This window comes from Hydractinia symbiolongicarpus, chromosome 12 (assembly GCF_029227915.1).
Source record: "Hydractinia symbiolongicarpus strain clone_291-10 chromosome 12, HSymV2.1, whole genome shotgun sequence".
NCBI lineage: Eukaryota > Metazoa > Cnidaria > Hydrozoa > Anthoathecata > Hydractiniidae > Hydractinia > Hydractinia symbiolongicarpus.
In genome coordinates, this window is record NC_079886.1 from 18,932,873 (window position 1) to 18,955,577 (window position 22,705).

The following is a 22,705-nucleotide window of genomic DNA, read 5'->3' on the forward strand; positions in this document are numbered from 1 at the left end:
CTTGGTGGTCACGGTGACCACCAGGAATAAAGTAATCGTGATGCAGATCTGAAAAGACTTGAGAAAAAAACAAGATGGGCCTTATTGCAGTAACTCACTCCATCATTATGATTATTATAATATATGTGACTCATAAATATATATTTATGAGTGTTTAAATGCACACATATATAGATCTTCTTCCTACAGTACTCTGGTTTGTATTGCCCATAGTTAGTTCACCATTTACCTATGTGCCTTTTCTGGTCAGCAGCATATTTTTTGGTCAGCAGTCTTGCTAGTATTTAAGCTGCAGTTGCCTCATGGTTTTCCTTTTCAGTTCTAGCAGTTTTTCTTATGCTTATGTCTGCTGCTTATTAATCCACTTAAATCTAATCAATCAATTTGCAATCAAACCAATCTTTGGCTAATTAAACATGTATTTATCACCTATATGGATGCTGTTATATTTTATCTCACCTACTCAAACGCCAGATGGCTCAGAAGATGAAGATTCAACTTCTCAAACCTTCCAATCTGCTGCAATGTCTGTCGCTCTTGAGGAATCGTCCACACTCAAAAAGAAACGTATCCCAAAATGTCCTGGCTGCAAGGCACTTCTGGCTCTACACGACTTTGGTATTCCCAGTCGTCACTGTCCAGGTCGTCGTTCTAGCGCTACCAACACTGTCACATCAGCTGCTTCAGCACTTTCCTCAACTATCGCTAATAACCCAATGTCTTCAATCCAAAGATCTTCGCCTCTGCAGTCTCACCTAAACAACCCAAACAAATCTTCTTCACCGTCTCAGCTAGCTGCTCTTCGAAATCAGCTGGCTGTCTTAGAACAGGAAGAGCTATCCCTAAGGGAAAGTTTACAAACAGAAGAGCAACACCTTCTCAATCAGATTGCTGCTCGACAATCAGAATTAGCTAGGCTTCGCTCAGCTTCTTCCAGAAATGACTGCCCAGCACAAATTTTAAGCACTTCCCCGTTGCATCAAACTGTAAATCCAACCAATCGTGTCCAAGACAATCTCCGCCCTTCACCCCTTGACGTACAACCGCCATCTTGTTTTGCTTCCTTGCTTGCTCCGCAACAGTCCGCCAATTTGTTGACCAATCGCACTGTCTTGTCACAACAACAAACACGCTCCCTATCGGATGTTTTTCGCCAGCAAGAAGACCGTAGTTCAGAATTGTTTCTGCGCCCTGCACTTTCTTCAAACACTGGAAATGGTAAGCCACTTCGTATAGTCGATTTTGTGTCTCGGCTTCGTCCTGTGGAGCAGGAGAAAGTTATTTCTACTGATCCTGGTTCTCAAACTACGCTAATGTTGGCCATTGGAAATAAGAAGCCAAGACTGGAATCTCTTTCCATGGAACAATATAACATAGCTAATTTGAGAATTTTTTATGAATTATTGTCTTCTGCCAGATTGCCAACCTCGTCCGATTTACGTGACTATTTGTCTTATTCCATTAAGATCTTAGAGTTGGCTAGAAAGTACACCTGGGAGTCTGTGCTAAAGTATGACGATGAATATCGAATTCTTCAGCACACATATGGCTATCCATGGAGCTTTGACAATAGCCATTTGCATGAAGTGATGCTTATACCTCGTTGGGCCTCCCCTCCTGTCTGTAACCCTTCCAGTACCTTAAGTAAGGGAAATTCAGGTTCACCTGCCTCAGGATCGTCTTCAGGGTTTCCTACACATACTTCTTCCGGTGTGGAAATATGTCGTAATTTTAACCGCCAAAAAGGTTGCCAGAAAACAGAATGTAAATTCACCCACGTCTGCAACCGCAAAATTGGTAATCAGGCTTGTGGCAAACCTCATTCTGGACAAAACCACAATTCTGACAATTGACTACCTTCAGAATTTCGCACTCCTCTTAATGTTGACTTATGGACCAATGAACTGGCTGAAGACCCAGATCGTGACTTCCTCCTTAATGGAATTCACTGTGGTTTTCAGCTTCTTCCTAAGGACTCTGATTTATTGCCTGCCGAAATGAATAACTACTTTTCTGTTACCAGTCCTACAGCTCATATGAAAGTAGAAGCTACTCTGCTGGATGAACTTAAAACTGGTAACTATGTTCTTACTCAATGTAAACCTACCATTGTCAGTGCTCTTGGGGCTGTCCCCAAACCTGACTCTGATGAGTTACGCATTATACATGACTGTTCCATGCCAGTTGGAAAGGGTGTCAATACATACATTGATATTGAAAAACAAAAATTTCAAACTATTGATGATGCCTGTGCTATGATCAAACAGGGATATTTTATGGCCAAGGTTGATTTACGCCATGCATATCGGTCAGTACCTGTTCATCCATCAAACTATGCTGCGCTTGGTCTAAAATGGCGGTTTTCTGGAAGCACTCGATACTCATATCTTGTCGATACTCGACTTCCTTTTGGAGGTCGAAGTGCTCCTGGAATATTTCATCGCCTTACACAATCTGTTCGTCGTATGATGCTAAGACGAGGTTTTCCTCTCGTTATTGTCTACCTAGATGATTTTCTTGTTATTGGCCGAACACAGACTGAATGTTATGAGGCCTATAACACACTCTGTAAATTACTTGTTGCACTAGGGTTTCAGCTTAGCCCTGCTAAGTTGGTCCCTCCATGCCAGCAACTTACTTTTCTTGGAATTCTGCTTGACACTGTGTCACTTACCCTTTCTCTTCCACCTGCTAAACTGGATGCATTGAGGGAAGTAGTGTCACATTTTTTAACCAAGCAGAGAGCCTCTAAGAAAGAGTTGCAACGTCTTGCTGGTCGCCTAAATTGGGCTTGTAAAGTCGTGTATGGTGGTAGAACGTTCTTGAGACGTGTCCTGGATCTGATGAACACCTTGTCTTCCTCTGCCTCGAAGTGTCGCTTGACGCTCGAATTTCACAGGGATATAGCTTGGTGGGATCAGTTCTTGGGTGTGTTTAATGGACAATGCGATTTCTATGACCAAAGACCTATTACCAGTCTGCAAACTGATGCTTGCTCTGACGCTGTTGGTGCCTTTTTTGAGGGTGATTGGTTCTATTCTCATCTAAGGGTAGACCATTCCCCTCTTGCCTCTTTGCATATTAATTTTAAGGAAGCCCTGTGTGTAGTTCTTTCTGCTATTCGCTGGGCTCCCACTTGGCAGAACAAAACTATCCATGTCTTCTGCGATAATACTGCTGCTGTTGCTATGCTTAATAAAGGAACTACCCATCACCCTGTTATGATGGACTATTTACGTCAGTTGTTTTGGTTATCGGCTACCTTCAATTTTCGTTTGAAGGCTTTCCATGTAGCTGGTGCTCAGAATGTCCTTGCTGACGACATATCACGTCTTCATTCAAGACAACACTTATTATCATTTTTGCACTTTTTGCAGCTCAACTCACTAACTTCAGTCTGTGATATGGTTGCCATCAATCATATGTCTGCCTATTCATATTATTTTCTCATTGGTAAGTATACCATCTGTGGTAGCTAATTTTTGTATTCTCCTTCCTCTAGAGTTGCCCCCCTTCGTTTCGGAGTTGGTTCACGACGTTGTCCTTTTTCGGCAGGCCACCTATGCTGAGAATACAAAAAAGAGCTATCGCACGCATCGCAAGGCTTATGAATGTTTTTGTAGCCAGATGTCTTCGCCACTTGTGCCTGCCTCCACAGATTTTTTATGCCTATATATTGCCCATCTGGCTAGGTTTTTACTACCACAATCAGTTTGTATGTATCTAAATTTTGTTGGCCTTCTACATCTTGAGATGGGATATGCTAATCCTCTAACCAACAATTGGACACTATCCACAGTTTTAAAAGGTATGAAGCGTATGCTTGGTGTTCCGGCCAAGCCACGTCTTCCTATTACCACTGCTCTTCTTTTTGGTATTCGTTCTCGCCTTAACCTAAATTGTAGCTTTCATGCTTCATTTTGGGCTGTTTGTTTAGTTTCATTTTTTGGTCTGTTCCGTAAGTCACATTTATTGCCGGCATCTTCTACGATATTTAATCCCCTCAAACAACTAGTTCGGTCTGATTTTACTTTTCATGATGACCATATTCTCGTTCTAGTTAGATGGAGTAAGACCATCCAACTGGGACAGCGCACAATTACTGTTCCACTGGTGGCTATTCCTTCTTCTCCTCTTTGTCCAGTTCGGGCTATTTTGCATGCTTTTTCTCTCACTCCAGGTGTTCTGCCTGATGCTCAAGCCTTTTGTTGGCGCAAATCCTCGATGCTACCCAACTCTATATTGACATATCGGACTTTCATGTCCGTTATGAAAAAAGTGTTGACAGAGTTAGGGTGTTCTACCTCCCAATATGGTACCCACTCGTTTCGCCGTGGGGGGGCCACCTTTGCTTTAGAGGCAGGCGTTCCCCTGGATGTCATATCCTTATTGGGGGACTGGAAATCTGATAGTATGTTTCTTTACCTTCACATGCCCCTTGCTCAGCGGTTTTCTGCCCAACGACTTATGGCATCACACCTTGCATGACATATTTTATTTTATTTTATTTTCTACTACTACTTTGGATTTGGACTCTATGTTTTCACATATTTTACGTTGTGAGCTATGCTATGTATATATATATTTTGTTCACGCTTATTAATATTATATAGAGATGTGTTATTACCTTGGCTTTGTTGTTGCTTATATTATATATGTGTTCTACTTTCATTTCATGCTTGTATATATTTTCAGCTATTACTATATATAAATGTTTTGTAACTTTTGTCCTATCTACAGCAATAGAACTGTACTCTACAATGATGAGTTTTTATGTGTGAGTTTAAGTGACTCATAAATATATATTTATGAGTGTTTAAATGCACACATATATAGATCTTCTTCCTACAGTACTCTGGTTTGTATTGCCCATAGTTAGTTCACCATTTACCTATGTGCCTTTTCTGGTCAGCAGCATATTTTTTGGTCAGCAGTCTTGCTAGTATTTAAGCTGCAGTTGCCTCATGGTTTTCCTTTTCAGTTCTAGCAGTTTTTCTTCCTCCTCCCTCCCTGCTGCTATTATATATACCTCTATGTTTTCACATATTTTACGTTGTGAGCTATGCTATGTATATATATATTTTGTTCACGCTTATTAATATTATATAGAGATGTGTTATTACCTTGGCTTTGTTGTTGCTTATATTATATATGTGTTCTACTTTCATTTCATGCTTGTATATATTTTCAGCTATTACTATATATAAATGTTTTGTAACTTTTGTCCTATCTACAGCAATAGAACTGTACTCTACAATGATGAGTTTTTATGTGTGAGTTTAACATATATTATATAATGGTGAAATACATTTGCTAGCTAAAATGTAAATGCAACTGAACTATCGCTTAAATAGTCTGCTTTATAGGAAAAATAATAAAAAAATACTTCGCAGAATATGATATGTCATTAAACTTTATTACTTTGAACTAATACCTAAGAGGCTTTTATTTTCAATAAGTTTTAACAATGAAACTCGCAGTTATGAGAAAATAATTACAGTATTGTTTTATCGCAAAGCTTTTGTTAAATCACTCCCGACATAACTCTCGCTAAGATCATTAAAGTAATTATGATAAACAAAAGATTAAAAAGCTTCTGACTTGCAGGAAAAGGTTTGTATAGCGTGTACGCGGAAGGTTACATTCAGACTGTACTGTATATACTTGCATTTTATGTCTCCATGTAAGTTGTTCACCAAACTGATAACTGCCCAGTTTTTTTGTTAAATTTATGCATCTTTTTCAACTGTTTAAAGATAAAAATGGGAAAATCACAAAAAAAGAAACAGAAATCTGCAGATTTTCAAAAAGTTAAATTCAAAGTTGGTAAAAGGAAGCCAGTTGGTACAAATGTGACAGACACTTCCTTCAAAACGTCATCAATAAACATTGCTTCCCAGTTGAAAAAAAGTGAGGAACCTACAAACAAACGGAATCTTTCTTTGAAGGTATATATTACAATACAGTCCAGTACAGTACACTTTGGAACATGGTAAGGACCAAACAAAATAATAAATTTGAATAAATGTGTGTTTGAATTAAACAGAGGAAAACGGAAATTTGAATTTTATAAAGCCAGGGACTTGGAAATTTTTTTAGCATAGCAGATGTTTGAATTAATTTTTGTAGTTACAAACTTCGTGAGGAGATTGGTCAGGTTTATTTTGAAAAATGACTAAAATATAAATATTTTTCTGTGTTGTAATTTGAGTAGTATTTTGGTTGTAATAAGTTTCTGTATATTAGGATTTGTTGGTGCAGTTAAATCATTATAACACCACAGTACGCCACAATGCTTTACTTGGTTTACAAGATTTATTTCGTACCCATTCAGATGTTATGCATAATCAGTTAAGTGTGTGGATTACAAAGGTATGAAGTAATAATAGTTTCTTGTTTAAAATCACTCAGATACTATAAGTTAAACATACAGATTACAATTTTGTGTCAAAAACTGTATGTTGTGGTTTTCAAAATGATAAAAGCCAAATTTATTACCTTCTCTATAGAAATATCAGTGATATAATTATATTTTGCCCTGGTTACAAATAAATTTGGTCATTTCTAATTGAAATTTAGTCATTGTTGTCTATGTGCATCTAAATAAATTTGAAATATATTCATTTGAATTTTATTTCGTGTATAGCAAAATTAAATTTATTTTATCAGGCTTATAAGAAAGCCCTTAGACATTTGTTAAATGATAATGAGGTCCTAAACCAGTGATAGAGGCTGTGACTGACTTTCCATTCAAATTTAAACAATAAAGCAATCAATGAAGCCAAAGATCGAGCTAAAAAGTGGCAGAGAAATGACAGAGAGTTTTTATTTTGTGGATGTTTAATTTTTTACAATATTTACAATTTTTTTTTAATTATCAACTTCAAAATGTACTGAAGATTGATGTTAATAAGCTTAAAATACGTTCGCATAATTTATTTTACACAATGTTTACATAAAGACTCTATCTTGTTTAGGTTTTGGGCAAAATTACTGATACAGATTCTGCCATTCGCCACGCATTACATACATGCTTAGTATTTGCGTTTAATAATCTCAAAGATCACGAAGTCTCCCGGTTTTTAAAGATCATTATTGCTCATGTCTGCTGTGGCATGACACATATCAACACTGGCATACAGATTGACTCCCTAAATATTTTAGATTTAATTCTGGATCATTTTCCTGTTGAATTTGTGCCCTACAGTAATAAAGTATTGAGTAACTTCATGGATTTGATTTCAAAACAGAGCTCAAAAGAAACAAAGGCAACACAAACATTAAAAGGTTCTAAAGTTAAAGGTATACCAAGCATTGTAAATCGAGAATTGTCTATAGATGTTCAAGGACAGATGTCATCATTAAAAGCACGTAGTAAAATATTGGAGAAGCTTCACAAAATACTTAGAGTTTTGTGGACAAATCAATTTCATGAAAAAGTGCAACAGACTAATTTCGATGCACTTCAAAAGGACATCACCATCAGTGAGGAAAAGGCAACGTATGTTCGTCTTTACAAATATGCCATAACACCCCCTCCAACATGTGAGGCTGACTTAGAATCTTGGGTGGAATTTGATATTGATAACGAGTCAACGATGGGCTATAGCTTAACTGAATTTAGAAATTTTATTCAAAATGTGTTCCCTATACTTTTAAATTGTTGGGTTGAATATGAACCTGGTCAGCTTTCTTCTGGTCTTGCTGATTCAAACTCACTCAGGTCATCGCTTCCTGGAATGAAAGCTGTTATAGACATTATAGATATCTTAATGCAATTGTTACGTCAGAACACAAACGAGGCAGATGTTTTCTTGATACACCAAGGCTTTTTCAAAGACTTTTCGTCTCACTTTCTGCATTACTTTGCATTACCATTACATTTCGCTACAACAAAATCAACATTGAAGAGTATAAAGCAAGCTAAGCCTGATATGCTTCAGCAATTTGCAATTGACTTTAATTTTGTTATGGCTAGAATTTTATGCATTATTATCATTCAGACAGATAACAACTCAGAAATTAACACGAAGTATGAGTCAAAATTAAATATCCGCTATATCAAGCAATTAGTCACTTTTGTTACAGATATTCTTGATTCAAATATTTTGCTGTCCGTTGAAAAAATTGAAGAGTTAATTAATATCACCAAAAATTTATTTGACATGAAGAGCAGTTACATCAAAGGTATATTATAATTATTAATTGCTATGGTGGATTTCATTATTTTAATATTATTTGCTCAGAGGGTAATAATTAACAACTAAATAACTTACTTTTATTAAATTGTGACCAAGTTCTTTGGCAGAAAACATGCCATCGATAAGAAGCAACTGTTTATATAGTTAAGGACATGCATGAAACACCCAAATTGTTTTTTTAGTCTAATTTTTAAATCATTGAAAACTTTATAATGAATAACATAAAAAAATTAACAGTAAAAAGATGAAAAGGGGAAATATAAAAGAACAATTTTTTTTCTTAGTTCTTTTTGATAAAATTTAATTTGTTTACAAAAATCTTTGTATCTCAAACAGTTATGAATATGGAGAAAAAACTAAAATATTAATGATCTATATGCACACTAAAAGATGCCTGTTTTTTTTAAAAAGAAATGAATTGTTAAGATTTGACAGTGTGAAGGTAAAAAAGTACAACAGAGAAGCACAAAAAGCAACTTTTAAATATAAATTCAGAACTAAAACCTTCAAGCAAAACCCAAACACCACTTTATTACCAAAGTGGAATAGATTTGAATAGTGTAATTTTTCTGCAATTAGTTTTAAATGCCTGTACCTTCTAGGGTTGAGAGTCAGCAACTCAATAAAGGTGTTCAATAATTTTTTGCATTTTCCCAGTTATAATTTTTTGCCAAAATAACTATTTTTGATAGAAAATTTCACTGGCTATGATACATTTAAATACTTTATCCTGAAATTTTTTTTAGTTTTTTTAGTGATCAAGAACTTATTACACAGCATGCAGTACTAAGTGCAAAAGCAAAATTTAAAGGCTGGTTTTGTTGTCAGAATTAAATGAGGTTTTGTAAGATTCACTGTTTTTTACAAATTTTCAGGAGAATTGATCAACTGTTCTCTCATACTGAAGAAGATTTTAAAGTTGTATAAAAAAGCATCTGTGTCTTCACCATGGAAAATTCCACTTGTCCGCTTTTTAAATCACTTGCTGTCTTCACCACAAACATTTTTGTGAGTTTTTAACTAGATATTCACTCAAAGTTTATGTGGGCTTATTATGTTTGTCAAATTAATATGCCACTGATGATGGTCATGCCAAAAGGTATGTGGCTTGGATTCAGGGTTTAAAAAATCGTAAATTTGCAAAAACTTTTTAACTGCAGCAAAGAAAAATTCCTTGCAGCTGTGTGCAGGCAGCACTGTCATTGATTCCTGGTTATTGGTATTTCTATTGCAACAATGGTGATAAAGACGGATACAAGCAATTGATTAACTATTAAATGATCACAAGTAGACGCTTTTGTTTTTCTAATTGTAAACTGCAATGTCACCTCACCCTAAGGTTGATAGGTTACCTTTATTATCTACTTCATTATTTTTTTTTTTGTCTTTTCACAGAAATAGCATTTCATGTCTGAAACAGTGTCGTGAATTTACGGAGGTGATCCTAAGTGACATCTGGTGCTTACCTGCCACTTCAAGAGAGTTAATAAATGAATCTGTTGCATTCATGAAAATGGTTATGGTGAAACGGATTGCGAGCAATGAAGCCACTGTTATATTAAGTAATAGTATTGTAAATATAACAGGTAAGTTTTGGTTTTATTAAAAATTATTATCACCAATATCAACCTTATCTAAAATTTACTTAAAACATTTGTTTCAGGCGCTGCACATTGTTTTAGTTGTAAAAACAATAAATTCGTAAAAACAAGTTAATACACTGTATGTAATTTTCACCTAACTCCTGTGGCAACATGTATTTTTACTACAATAATTTTACATGTATTTATTATTGTGAATACTGAAATGAATTGATTTTTCAAGTGACAAAAACTGGGTAAGAAAAGGAATAAGGTTTGAATAGAGGTATAAACTCCAGACCAAAACGCCAGACCAAAACCTGCTCAAGTAATACAAATTGGAGGAAACCCAAGGGATAACATTTCGTTAATAATAAAACCTTTAGGAACTGATCTACAATTTTTCTCTAAACCCTCAAGCAAATTTAAAATTACAGAGAGGTCAACAAATATTAGAGGGGATTTGGTAAGAGTAAACTACTAGGGCTATTATGACTATTCTGTGGCAAAGTTAGAATCTATATAATCATTTACAAAGAAAACTGTGACAATAGAAAGTCTTAATAATTTTTAGTACCAACACGACATCATAACTTATCCTTAAGTTTTATAAAAATGTGCATGTTTTATGAACTAAAAAAGCTTTTTCAATGGTTTTAAAAAAGATTTGAAAATCAACTTTGGAGCTCTAAAAATTAAGGTTTGAAAAAAGCAGTACCTTTAAATTAGGTTGAGCGTAAATAATGATTTTTTAAGGTTTTATTAGAACTAATGGGTAATCTGTGGATTAATCCACTGGTTTGCATCCTTTATTTACCGCATTTTGTGTGTCTCACTACTGCAGTTACCATTTTACATGACAGATAGACATACAGGTATTATAATATAGATAATCAAAATTTGAATAATATTTAGATTTAACCACTGGCTGGTTTGTGGATGTGTCACTCACAACACAAAAATTGATTGTCGAAACAGTGTACAGTTTTCCAGAACTGCCACGCAAACTTTTGAACAACTTTGTTTATTTGTGTCACAGCTACAAAGTTGACATGGAGACACGAAAATATATTATTTCTATTATTGTTTGTTGGTAAGTCATCCTTTGCTCCGTACACATGTCTCAAGCAGGTAATGTAACAGGAACTCCTCGTTACTTGTGCTTGCTCACTATTCCCGAGCAAAAACTTCGTCAAGTTTTTAATTTCTAAGCAGGTATATTTGCCTGATTATTAAAAAATAAATCAAATTATATTCAACATCAGCAACTCTAATTTTTTCAATTTGAAGACCTTTTTGTGGAAGTTGTGTTAAGATGCTCGGTTTTATTATACGGCAAACTATTAGTACTTTGTGTCTGAGCTTGTTAAATCTTTTTTAACATTGGAAAGGTGTATAACAGGTTTACAAATCCGTATGTAAGTCGTGGTCGAATTACACAATGACCAGGGTAGTCAATAATGTTTTTCATAATTTGATTGTGATTTAGGTAGAGTAACTCAAATTTTGCCAAAATTTCTGTCATCGTCACTCAAAAAAGCCTTAGTGGACTTCTATTTCTGTTAAGCTCTTATAACAACAGTCTGTACAAAGTGCTCGAAGAAAGATACCTCTAAGAATGTAATCAAATATAAACTGTTTTCAGCAACTAACCATTACTTTTGGTCTATGTGATAAATCCACCGTTACGCCCACAATTTTAATTGTTTTAAAAACAAGTTTTGTTTTCCTAAAAACCTGTTAATGATATTTTCCGTCATTATACGTGTTCGTTTTTAGTGGTAAAAAGAATATCCCATCCATCAAAGGAGAAACCTTAATCAGTTTTTTGCTGAGTGTTATCATAGGTGAAGCAACCTTTTTTATATTATTGGCTCTAAAGTTAATTTATTAATTTAGCTTTGTAGTTTTAATAAAGATTGTTAAATGTGAGTGTGGTTTACTAGCTGAATCAGGTGATAGTTGACAGCAGAATAGCTCATTTTTTCTCTTGATCAAGCGACTTACAACTTAGACCGCTTAGATGAAATTCTTTTTTAATGTACACGATAACACAGCAATTATTTTGGACAGAATAACAGTTCGCAGACAAATTTTCAATTTTTAATGCTTATGCATTATAATAATATATTTTGACTGCATCATTCTCTTTCAGGCTATTCAACTGAAGAGTTGCAAAGGTTTAACGCAGCCAATCCCAACGCTATTAGGTTTTTAAACATTTCTTGTTTACAATGTTGAATGTTAAGTATAATTTATCACATATCACCGTATAAAAGTCTCGCCAATATAATCTTTTAGTTGGAGCATATTGAATGTTATTCCAAGAGATATGAGAGACATTCCAGTAGATGTGAGTATACAAACAATTTTTTTGTACAAGTAATCCTGCACATTATCTTCACTAGTTCAGCAAAGATGATGGATAAGTGAGACTTGAACCCACAACCCTCCGCCTCCCTTTTTTGTGTTTAAGGCGTGTACTGATATATAATTGTTTAAGGGATTTAATTATTTCAGGTGGCGCATTCAGCGCCCTAAATACGGTATTTAAGCCTATTTGACGTTGTAGATCGGCTTTAAATTTGATTGCAGAGCAGGAAGATTAGTTAGAGAAACGCTATAGCTACTTATTCCTGCCAATAAATATATAATTTACAATAAGGCGATGAAATAAGTCATCGGAAATAATTCGAAGGACTTTACTGTTAAGTTTTTACGTTTTAGTTTGCTATAAGCCAATTTGAGCAATTTGAAGGGTATCAACAGTTATGGCCGATCTTGGTGCCAGCCATTGGAAGGCTATTAGTAAGTACACTCACTTCTTATGTCATAATTTTTTCTGCTAATTACAACTAGTAATGTTCTGCAAACGATTGCTCTTAATTTGTTTAAATGAAATTTTGTTTTTAATCTGATATCGAAGCAGATATTGATGATAAAAATTCATGGCTGTATAGTTTTTAATGCATTTTTAATCAGATAATTGTAATGAATATGCGAATTAATCGGACGGTAATTTTCTAGTTTTTGTAAAAATTGTAACATTATTTTATATTCTAGATGAAAGTAAGATGCTTACCAACCACCGCTGCAGTTGGTCTCGTCAAACTTCTAGAAAAGTAAACGTTTGCTTTGCTCTTTTTTCATAGATGTAGTACCGTAAATGACGGATTAAGCGCCCCGTGCCCAATAAGCGTCCCTGGAAAATAAATACCTCTGGGCAAGGGAAAAATTTGTATATAAACGCTCATTCTCTAAGCCCCCGGGCGCCTAATCCGTCATTTACGGTATTGTAAGCGATATATATCTTTGTAGGTATACAATACCTTAAATATGCTTTTTTCGTTTTGCCCTCAGATCAGCAAAATGGTGGAAATCTGAGGATAAAGATACATCTGAAATCAACCAAGTAGCAGATTTGATATCTTCATTCCTACTCTATTCAGTATCTGCTACGTATAAGTCAGTTGCGCCAGATCAAGAACTGTTCAGTCCGTCTAATCAAAACATGTTAAACATGGAAGAGGAAGTTACCATGTGCTGTATCAACTTACTCACCACCAATGATGAACTGCTCAGATTGCTATTGAAGAAATGGATTCATACCTTAGGAGGTATATAACTTGCACCTTTTCTAATTAGTGATTCAAAAACATTTTTGCTAGTTATGTTTTGAGGAAAAAGCAAATTTTTTTAGGCGCATGCAACGCAACTTGTTGCATGCATGAAAACCACGGTGTCGCGCGAAGAGGGGGGATTTTTTAAATCATCACCTCTCTATTGTCGGAAAAACGCATTGAAATTCGATTAAAATGAACGTAAAAAGGGCGAAGAAACAATATTGTTAGTTTCTATGCTCTTTTTAAAAAACATTTACGGAAGTGTAATCTGGTTTGACATCGTATATGTCATCTGCAATACAGTTGAAGTTAATCCAGTGGAGTTAGTTTTCTGCTCATCGTGTGTTTCTAGTTGTTTTTTTATTCCTGTGTTAAAAACTCCTACCTGAAATGATCGACTTAAATATGTCTATCAATGTCACCTTTTTCAATCTCAGAGTACAAGATGAACACATGCTGTGTGAATTCTATTATTGAAGTTCTTGTTGCATTGCTTCAAGATGTGAACATGCAGTTTGTATTGATCGACATGAAGCCCAATCTTTACTCAATTGTGGATTCTTTCTCTAAAGTAAGTAGTCGTTTTGTGCGTATTTGTGTATGTTAGTTGAAAGCTAATTTACATTCGCTTCAGAAACCACAGTTTTTTAAAAATATATCAAAGTGTATACAGCCTTCAGTGTTTCTAATACTGCCAAAGTCAAGTTACTAAAAATAGAAATTTATGCGGATTGCGTTTACATCAGATTTTAATTTATACGGATTCAACATGAAAGGAATAAAAAAATGATGCCGGCAACGAAACCACATCTGTTCGCACACTCACATCACACAGAAGAAATCCTCGACCCTAGAACTTTTGTCTCTTATTGCTTTTCTTATATTTTCAATTTCGCATCCCATGCGGGAGTTTTATTGAAAAAGGGTTATAGCTAGTTTGCTAGCTCACTATACAGTATAGCATTAAAACCACAAAATGATATAAAACTTCTAGGTATATATTAATTGAACGCAATGCACGTGAAACAATAAAAGCAACACTGTGTGTTAGCTGGCTAGCTCCAGGTGTGCAATTAAAACAAAAAACGAGAAAGTACTACTTATACAAAAGTACTAAAAACTTCGACATAATACGAAGGGGATAAGTTAAAAATCTTTAGGGTGTTACCAGATGAATACCAATAAAAAGTTCCCCTATAAAAGTACTCCGTTTGCGTTTAAATCCGGATACTTTCTTTGAATTCGTCCAAGTACTCAAGTGTAAACGCAGTATTAATTTCCTGTTCATTTGAGCTTGAAATGTTTTGAAATTGTTTCTCATACATCATACTCTTCCCTTTTTCTTCTGCTCTAAGTTTTTCAACCTTTCTATAGAACTAACCTCCCACAAGGTGTAATTTCGGTAAAGGGTTTAGATTTTCTCACGAAATATTAAGAAACAGCAGCACTAAGGAAGGCGAATACTTTATTCTGCCATTTATGACGCAACATTTTTATGGCTAACGTTCCTATACTACACAGAAGACAAACGTCTACCATGTTTGTTTACATTTTTATTTTTATTTTTTTATTAAAATTTCGAAACCAAATTTAGTATTGTATCTTTTTTTTCGCGTTTCTTATTTTGTCCGAGGATGTTTCGCATTTCTTTCATATATCGGCTTCGTTATTTTCCTCATTTGTTTCGGAATTTAAACCTCGTGTTATCATATCACTGTTGGTATTTACATTTGCAACTTATATGATGTACCTGCACAATCTCGTCTTCTGTGATGAAATTTTTTTCTTTTAGATGAACACAATCATTCCTGAGCAAGCTTCGCTTCTTCACCAGCTGAAAATACACCTGTCTTTGTTATGAAAATACAAATCATAGACAGCGCCAGGTTTTTTAGTCATGTTACGAAAATGATAAACTGCAAATTACTCGTCAATAATTTTAAACTGACAGGCTGCGAAAACTTTACCTTGGCAGATGGTAAGTCCAGGTAAATTACCAGACCCACTGTGGACGAACGAGTGCGCTCTTCGATCGGAAAAAACTCACTCTTATTTTTACCTATTATTAAGGGAATATGATCTATAGTGTTCGGTAGTTTTGTTATTTTTTGTTGTTGTTTTGTATAACGTATTTTTGTAATATTTTCTTGTTAAGTGTATAAAAGCGTCACTTAAAGTTGTTGTTACTAAATCTCATACCTCCTGTCAGCAATGACAAAAGTTCTACACCTCAACCAATTATGTCAAAGCTACTCAGAATCTTGACTAAATAGCAAAGAAAAGCTGTCCAGCCTTTAATAAAGTCGACGGTTCAGTCTGAGTTAGTCTTTGTTCTAAGCAACGTAACTGCACAAAAAATAGGGCTCTTATGAACGAGAGTTCTGTTGGGAGGATTTCCTTGCAAATGCAGGTTCGTTTTTTTTCGGGTAAAACTTTTTTAAGAAGTCAAAAGAATATTTGTTGTTATACAATGTCTGTGGTTTCATCTTCGCACTTGTTTAGCTAATGAACGTGGAATGTGCGTTGTCCAAACAATAAGCTTCATCGGATTGTGGTTTTTTTTTAATCATTGTTATAAGTAAGTACTGATTTCCATTTTTTGATGTTACTATTCATAATCATTCTTATTTTCAAAATCTTAAACTAATCTGTGGCAAATCTTTAGACATTTTTTAATACCTTTGGCGGGTGATAAAGTAGTTTTTTTATAAATTAAAAAATTAGGAGAAATATTTCGAAAATAAAATTTAATTTTCGCAGGCACTAACTTTCAAAAAGTTCGCATATTTTGCGAGAATCTTTTGCGAAAGGAGAATTTGATCACATTTTATTTTTTTTCATTTTGTACCGCTTTTGGTACTTTTCTTCAAGAGACAAAATAATGACTACTGAAGTTGAAATTCACATTTGTCTTATACGTAGTGCGAGGTAAATGAGAAAAAAGAAAATTATTTTTTCAAAAAGACAAAGAAATAAAAAAATTTAATACCGACTTTTTTCAACAATTTTCGCTGGAACTAATTTTGGCGACATTGACAAAAACTCGCGAAATTCGCTAAAATTAATTCTTGTAAGATATTTTTACGAAAGCATTGGGCTGAATATCCACTTGAACAGATATTCTTGAAGGAAATTATGGATTTAATGCGTATCAACTTAGTCCCATGGTCTCGTGGCACGAGTCGTTATTACGAAGCCGTTATTAAATTCATTAAAAAGGCAAAATGGCCTGGAAAAGAGGTTTAATTTAGATTTAATATAGTATAATGTAACGAACAAAAACCGCGCGAAATGTTTTGCAATAGGACTAAGGCCAAGATGTCATAAATTGCATTGTAAAATTTGGGAAATATTCAGACTTTCTAACTTCGCGGAAATTAATTAAGGAAAAATTTAATTTTGTGAATAAAAATTGGTCAGTGGTGTTTCAAGATGTCTGAGAGAGAAATGTTGAAACATAGGGGCCACCCAAGTATCACAATCTTTTGCGTTTTTAATTCTCGCGTATATTCTAACTTCGTGCCCGCTTTCTTAGTCCTCTCTGTCATAATATAGCAAAAAGAAAGTGGAAATGAAGTTGTGAATAACAGAAATACTCTACTCCGTCAATTTTTTTCTACATCAAAAAAACTTCCCTTTAATTACAATTGTAATACTTCTTCATCTCTTTAATGTCTCCATCGCTCAGTTTGTCTCGTTGACCTATTTGAACTCCCTTTTTCTTTGGCTCGATTGTGTGTTGCCAGGGCCATTTTGAAAATGCACTTTTGTCGTAATGCATGATGGAATTGTAATCATACGGAAGAGCAAGGTCTTGCACTTCGGAACGTTTGTATTTTCGAAAGTTTACAGCAGCTCCTAGATAACAACAAAAAAAGGTTTCCTTGCAAAACTTTAATTCAGTTTTAAAGTTGCTAAGCAGTGATTAAGCATAATATTCAAATTTTATAAGATTTGAGCTATACGCTTGTCAGATTTAGACTGTGACGTAGAAAATAAGGATTCTTCACAGTGCATCGCTTTTCTAGGACCAGGTAGTAGACGGTTTGCTTTGTGTAGTGTCTCAACGGAAAGTACTAACCACTTTGAATGTTACCATATTTAATGGTGACGTAATCATCCCGATCAGGTCGACTTTGCTCATGATAAAATCCAAGTGCATGTCCTATCTCATGGATAACGATACCAGTTTTTCTGCAAAACTTTCCCAATGATAATGGTTGACTGCCTCCTGTTCGACCAACATGTGAATAACATCTAAATAAAGAATTAAGAAAGTAAGAAATTTTTTTAAAAAATTTTAAACTTCGTAATCTGTCTTTTAAATTCTGAGGTTTTCTCATATTTCTTCCGACATAGTTTATTTACACGTTATATTAAAATACTTGAGTACAGTCAATATCTTTTTAACAGCAGGTCAAAAGATAGGTCTCGTTCCCATGGATGCTTGCCTTTTTCATCTGCAGGTCGGCAGCTCGTGAAGTAAGTGATTGCGGCCCTGATATCAGGTACAAACCATAGGGACGAAGATAAAAGTTTGGATACATTTAAAAATCTATGTTATATTTCAGAAGTGTTCTATTAACAACATTGTCCACTAGAGGTGCAAGGGCTCAGAAGTAATTTTCTTTGTGCAAGTTAGAAATACCTCCGACACATACCGTATCCCAATAGAAAGTAAACAAAAAATCTTCAAAAAAGATCTTCCGATGTTTAGAAACACGTTTGTGAAAATTCTTACTTTCCAAATCCATCATCAATAAATCGGATATAATCTCTTTGATCTGTTCTTGGAACGAAACGTATGCACGTATTCTTCTCCCATTCTTGCATTGCTTTTTTGATAGCTTTTTCTGCACCAGAGAAAAAGCATCCCCAAAAATGTTTCGAACATTCTAGAAGAGCGGTAAGTGTTGGTTACAAACATAAGAATCTCACCAGACAGTAGAAACTTTAGTTAAAGAGGGAGAAAATTTTGTCCTGCAGCTCCCAACTTTCTTCCCAAGACCTTTTTATTGCTATTTGGTAGCAGAGATTGTGCAAACATAAATCAGCAAAAAATATGGGGGGACGAGGTGCTGGAATTCCTTGGGAAAGAGGTGCTAAAATTCCTTTCTCCAATCAAAGAATGCTATGGACAAAAGAAGGACAAAGAAAAGTGATACTGTTGCGGAACCAATAATGTTTGCTAAAATATAAATGAATTGCAGGGAGGTTTATTACATTCTCCCTTATATGTTCTTACTTAAGCCTTTTGATATGACGTATGGGACGACTCCACCAGGCCATCGGTATTGACTTTTAGCAGTCACTTTTTCAGCGAACGGTTGACCAGGTATTCTTTTTCTTTCTTTAACTTTTGGCGCAACATCTCCACCATCAAGCGCTATGTTGATTTTACTCATTGGTAATATCATGTCTCCCTCGAATACATAGCCGCCATATTTGGCTAAAAAGTAAAACACAATTACAATTCTGAAAATCTTCCCAATCTAGCTAGTTTATTGCTTGCACTTACGAGAAGAAACATTTAACATTTTTAAACATAGATTGAAAGCTAGTTTCATCGACATTTCATCAATTTGTAAAGTTTTAAGATCGTCGAGTCGTAAATGAATAAACGTAAGAGTAAGCTTTCGTCGCAAACGTGAATATCTCACAAAAATAAACTTCTCTGTATCTCTTCAGGAATAAAAGGACTTCCACGAATGCTCGCTGAAATAGATTGCTTTGCGCAATTCGCTAGTTGCATGTTAATTCCATCTAAATTTTTTGATAAGTAAGTCAGTAACGGGAACTTTTACCGTCCTTGGGGATTCAATCCTAACGGCTAGGTCTTTCTCCCCTCCAACTGTAACTATGTTATTTTACTGCCAGAGATACCTTTAACTTGCCTGCCTGCCACACAAGCCAGTTCGGGGCCAGTAGATGGCATTAAATGGACTGTAAACACTGCATTTAAAGTGCGCCGAATTAAGAATCGAAGTTGAAACCTTATAAATACAAATCGAATGCGCTACAACAAACAGGTTTGTAGTGATTCTAAAGTGGCATAGTGACAGTGTCGTATTTTTTCATTTGACAACAGTGAACTAAACTGATCAGCAGCAGTTGTTAGTGAAGGCTTTTTAAAGCAAAACAAATGTCAACAAAAAATATTACCTTGAAAAGTTGGTTTTCCTTCGCTGGTTGGAACTAAAGCTATCACAAGAAACAAGGCAAGGTATCTTCCAATCATGATTACTCACAGCTAGTGGAAAAAGTGCTTTGCTTTAGATAGTTGATTTTAAAGAATTATATCAAACTTGTTTCCAGACTTCTTTGCCTTGCTATACTTCTTGTGGTCAAAGAAACCGATATCAAGATTCGGCGGGATGTATGTTATAAGATAATATTATTTTTTCAGATTTTTAATGAAAACATGTTTTTGGGTCACGAAGGAGTGTAAAAATAAATTTCGTTACCAGGACTCTTATACACATTTGATTTTTACAACTACGGGAGGTCCGGAGAGGGAACCAACGAAGTCAACAAAGTTATATTTTCTTACACAACGCGGATAAATACAAATGAATAATGCGAAACGAGTTAAAGCCAACGTAACTAGCTGTGGCATATGACTGTTTAATCTTTCATATTTTTGTGACACTTCCGTTGACGTGTGTCATAGCAGAGTTAAAGGGGAATGTTATATCCGTATCAATTCACGTCTTAATCTCCTGTCAAGCACACGTTTTCTCGAGTAACAGATAACAACTGATTTCTATCGATTCTGTTTCACCTTTTTTAGAGTTGTATAAGTTAATATCGCAATTTTTCATGCACGGTTTGAACACGGGTGGTTCGAAGCGGAATCTAAGAGTTAGCGCATGCGCGGGTTTTTAACGACATCCGTGGAGGAATAATGGCGGCCGGCATCAAACTACGTAGTCAAAACAAACCAAGAGCAAGTTTAAATCTATTGTTATCCTCCCATCTAATATTCCAATAGATCTAATTTAGCCGTAAACGAACATGTGATAAGTCAACGAAGAGGCTCAGCGAAACATTTTTGTTGTAGTGGAGCTAGGTACGAGGAACAAGACTACTCAAGTAGATGAAAGAAAAAATCAAGATTTTTGCTTATTTGCGTTACGTTGCTAACGTCAAGGTAATTAACTTGTTATTCAGAGTTTTCTAGGGCTGTAGAAAAGTTATTTTACATCAAGGACACATGGCCCTAAGAGAAAAATACAACTTTGAAGTGCTTTCAGTTTTTTTTAATCAGAAAATGACTTTTGAAGTAGGCATATTTTTCACAGTTTCACGATAACTATCAAATACGTATGAAAGCTTCAATATCGTTTAACTAAGCCAATGTGGCATTACTGTGTTATAAATTTGCTAGAAACTGGTTAACACAAGGTTGGTTAACATAAAATATTTATATATATACATGCTAGGTAGGCGACAAAATACAGTCACATCCACTTAACAGCTAGTAGAAAATTCTGTCACTACTCTTCCTCGCCTTTTGTAAATTTACGCTTTTTAGCTGCTGGCTTCAAGTCTTGAGCTTCTGGATTTGTTGTCAAAAGGTGCTGTTTCATAATGTATTTGAGCCTGTCAACTGGGTTTTTGATGTTTGAATAATTTATTCTCATACGATGCAAATCGTGGTGAATAGATTCTCCACCTTGTTCACCATAAAAACCTAAGCCCGTTCTCCACTTGTTTACAAAATCCAATACATGGTCTTCTAGTATGTGCAGCTTTGGACTGATGTATATTGAAGGCCAATTAACTCTTAAATAACACATGAACTGATTGATAGATGTCTCTAAAAGTTGGTTAAACAAATTTTATAAATTGACTTTTCTACTTTTAAGCATTTCATAAAAATCAAACTTGCATATTTTACCTAAATTTGATAACATTTCTTGGGTCATAATACATGAAGAATTGAATATTGAGTGACACGAACCATACAGCTTGAACAGTTGTTCAAACTTCTTGCATGTTTCTTGACACTCCAGATATAAAACTTGATCATCACATTGATTCTGTACAATTTCAGGAATACGATCACATAAATACTTTATGTTGCCATCCTATAATATTGTCTACTGTTTGTTGTAAACCAATTTGTGAAATTATACTTATGCATAATACAATTTCATATTTTTCGTTTACTTTATCTTGTTTCAATACAAATTGTATAGCATTGTATTGAAACAAGATAAAGTAAACGAAAATTTTTATAAATTGCAAAAATAAATCTAACCTTGAGCATTTTATGACAATGGTTGCCAATAAAGCTTTTTCCGTGGTACGCCTGCCTCTCAACACCAAGCTCCTGCAGTGTATCGTCTAGGGATGATACGCAAGGACCAGATCCAATTTCCAATTGGTACTTTTCTTTGAATGCTTTTATGCTTCTATGTTTCTCCTTCAGTTCAAATTCTAAGTTATCCAACTCTGGTTTGTAGTTTTTTTCAAACTCATCCTTGGTAATTTGTTTAGATATAACCATCCAGTTCATATGTTCCTGCTGGTTATCATACTCGTCCTCCAATTCTTTTGACTCATTTTGTAAATTGCTAAATATATACATATATATATACATATATATATAGATATGTTATAAAGAAATGCAGCCCAAGATATGATTGGAAGTAGTATTAATAATAATAAAAATCTAGTAAGGTGTACATACATTAAAATTCTCATATTTGCCATAAACTCTGCAAATTTAATATTAATTTCACCATCAGTAGTTTGAGCATGAATTGTGGCAATTCTTAAATCAACTTCTTGACAGTAGCTTTCCAAGTTGTTGAACATTTTTAAATATATCCCAAGTGTTAGGTGGAGCCCTGGTATAGCCACCTATATAAAAAGTAATAAAAAATAGGTTTGCTGAATTTTCATAACATTGCACGAAGTACATTATACTTACTTGTTCTAGGGGGATGTTAAAGAAGCAATCATGTATCACATTTTGATAGTGTTTGGCGTTTTTCACTAACGATCCATTGTCACGAAATCGCTGCAGGTTTGTGTTCAAACTGTCCAAGCTACGTTTTGGAAAAGATCCACGAATAAATTTTGGGATGCAAAGTTGGTCAGTCTTTATGCTGCACCAGAGACAACAGTGACGGCCTGTAAAATTTAAAACACTAAGGTAATTTTATAGATAGATTTTATTTTATATAAGACACATTGTATTATTGATATATAATATACACATAATTTTTTTAAGGAATCTGAAGTGATATGTGCCCAAAGAAGGAACTTTTGAAGCTATTTTTGTTTTTCCTTA

General features: G+C 34.7%; 3 protein-coding genes and 1 long non-coding RNA gene across 4 annotated transcripts; 2 read left to right on the forward strand and 2 right to left on the reverse strand.

Annotated features, from left to right (window-relative positions):
* The first annotated feature begins 5,453 nt into the window (after window positions 1-5,453).
* Window positions 5,454-15,574, forward strand: LOC130621552 (testis-expressed protein 10 homolog). The gene is made up of 14 exons (XM_057436855.1): window positions 5,454-5,948; window positions 6,247-6,372; window positions 6,978-8,187; window positions 9,077-9,209; window positions 9,597-9,787; window positions 10,697-10,874; window positions 11,561-11,628; window positions 11,937-11,991; window positions 12,083-12,134; window positions 12,509-12,589; window positions 12,845-12,903; window positions 13,142-13,398; window positions 13,842-13,975; window positions 15,197-15,574. Exons 1-14 carry the CDS (start codon window positions 5,763-5,765, stop codon window positions 15,263-15,265), a joined length of 2,799 nt encoding a protein of 932 aa, XP_057292838.1. The 5' UTR covers window positions 5,454-5,762; the 3' UTR covers window positions 15,266-15,574.
* A 1,423-nt stretch (window positions 15,575-16,997) lies between these two features.
* Window positions 16,998-19,758, reverse strand: LOC130621453 (bone morphogenetic protein 1-like). Its single transcript, XM_057436740.1, has 5 exons — window positions 19,567-19,758; window positions 18,650-18,853; window positions 18,146-18,299; window positions 17,486-17,661; window positions 16,998-17,262 (listed from the first exon to the last, which is right to left on the reverse strand). The coding sequence occupies exons 1-5, from the start codon at window positions 19,640-19,642 to the stop codon at window positions 17,042-17,044; spliced, it is 831 nt and encodes a 276-aa protein (XP_057292723.1). The 5' UTR covers window positions 19,643-19,758; the 3' UTR covers window positions 16,998-17,041.
* A 655-nt stretch (window positions 19,759-20,413) lies between these two features.
* LOC130621454 (uncharacterized) lies at window positions 20,414-22,405 on the forward strand. Its single transcript, XR_008980852.1, has 2 exons — window positions 20,414-20,554; window positions 20,939-22,405. It is a non-coding gene; the product is annotated as an uncharacterized LOC130621454 (long non-coding RNA).
* LOC130621452 (uncharacterized) lies at window positions 20,453-22,233 on the reverse strand. Its single transcript, XM_057436739.1, has 4 exons — window positions 22,100-22,233; window positions 21,668-21,983; window positions 21,305-21,494; window positions 20,453-21,223 (listed from the first exon to the last, which is right to left on the reverse strand). The coding sequence occupies exons 1-4, from the start codon at window positions 22,225-22,227 to the stop codon at window positions 20,901-20,903; spliced, it is 957 nt and encodes a 318-aa protein (XP_057292722.1). The 5' UTR covers window positions 22,228-22,233; the 3' UTR covers window positions 20,453-20,900.
* Window positions 22,406-22,705: the final 300 nt, after the last annotated feature.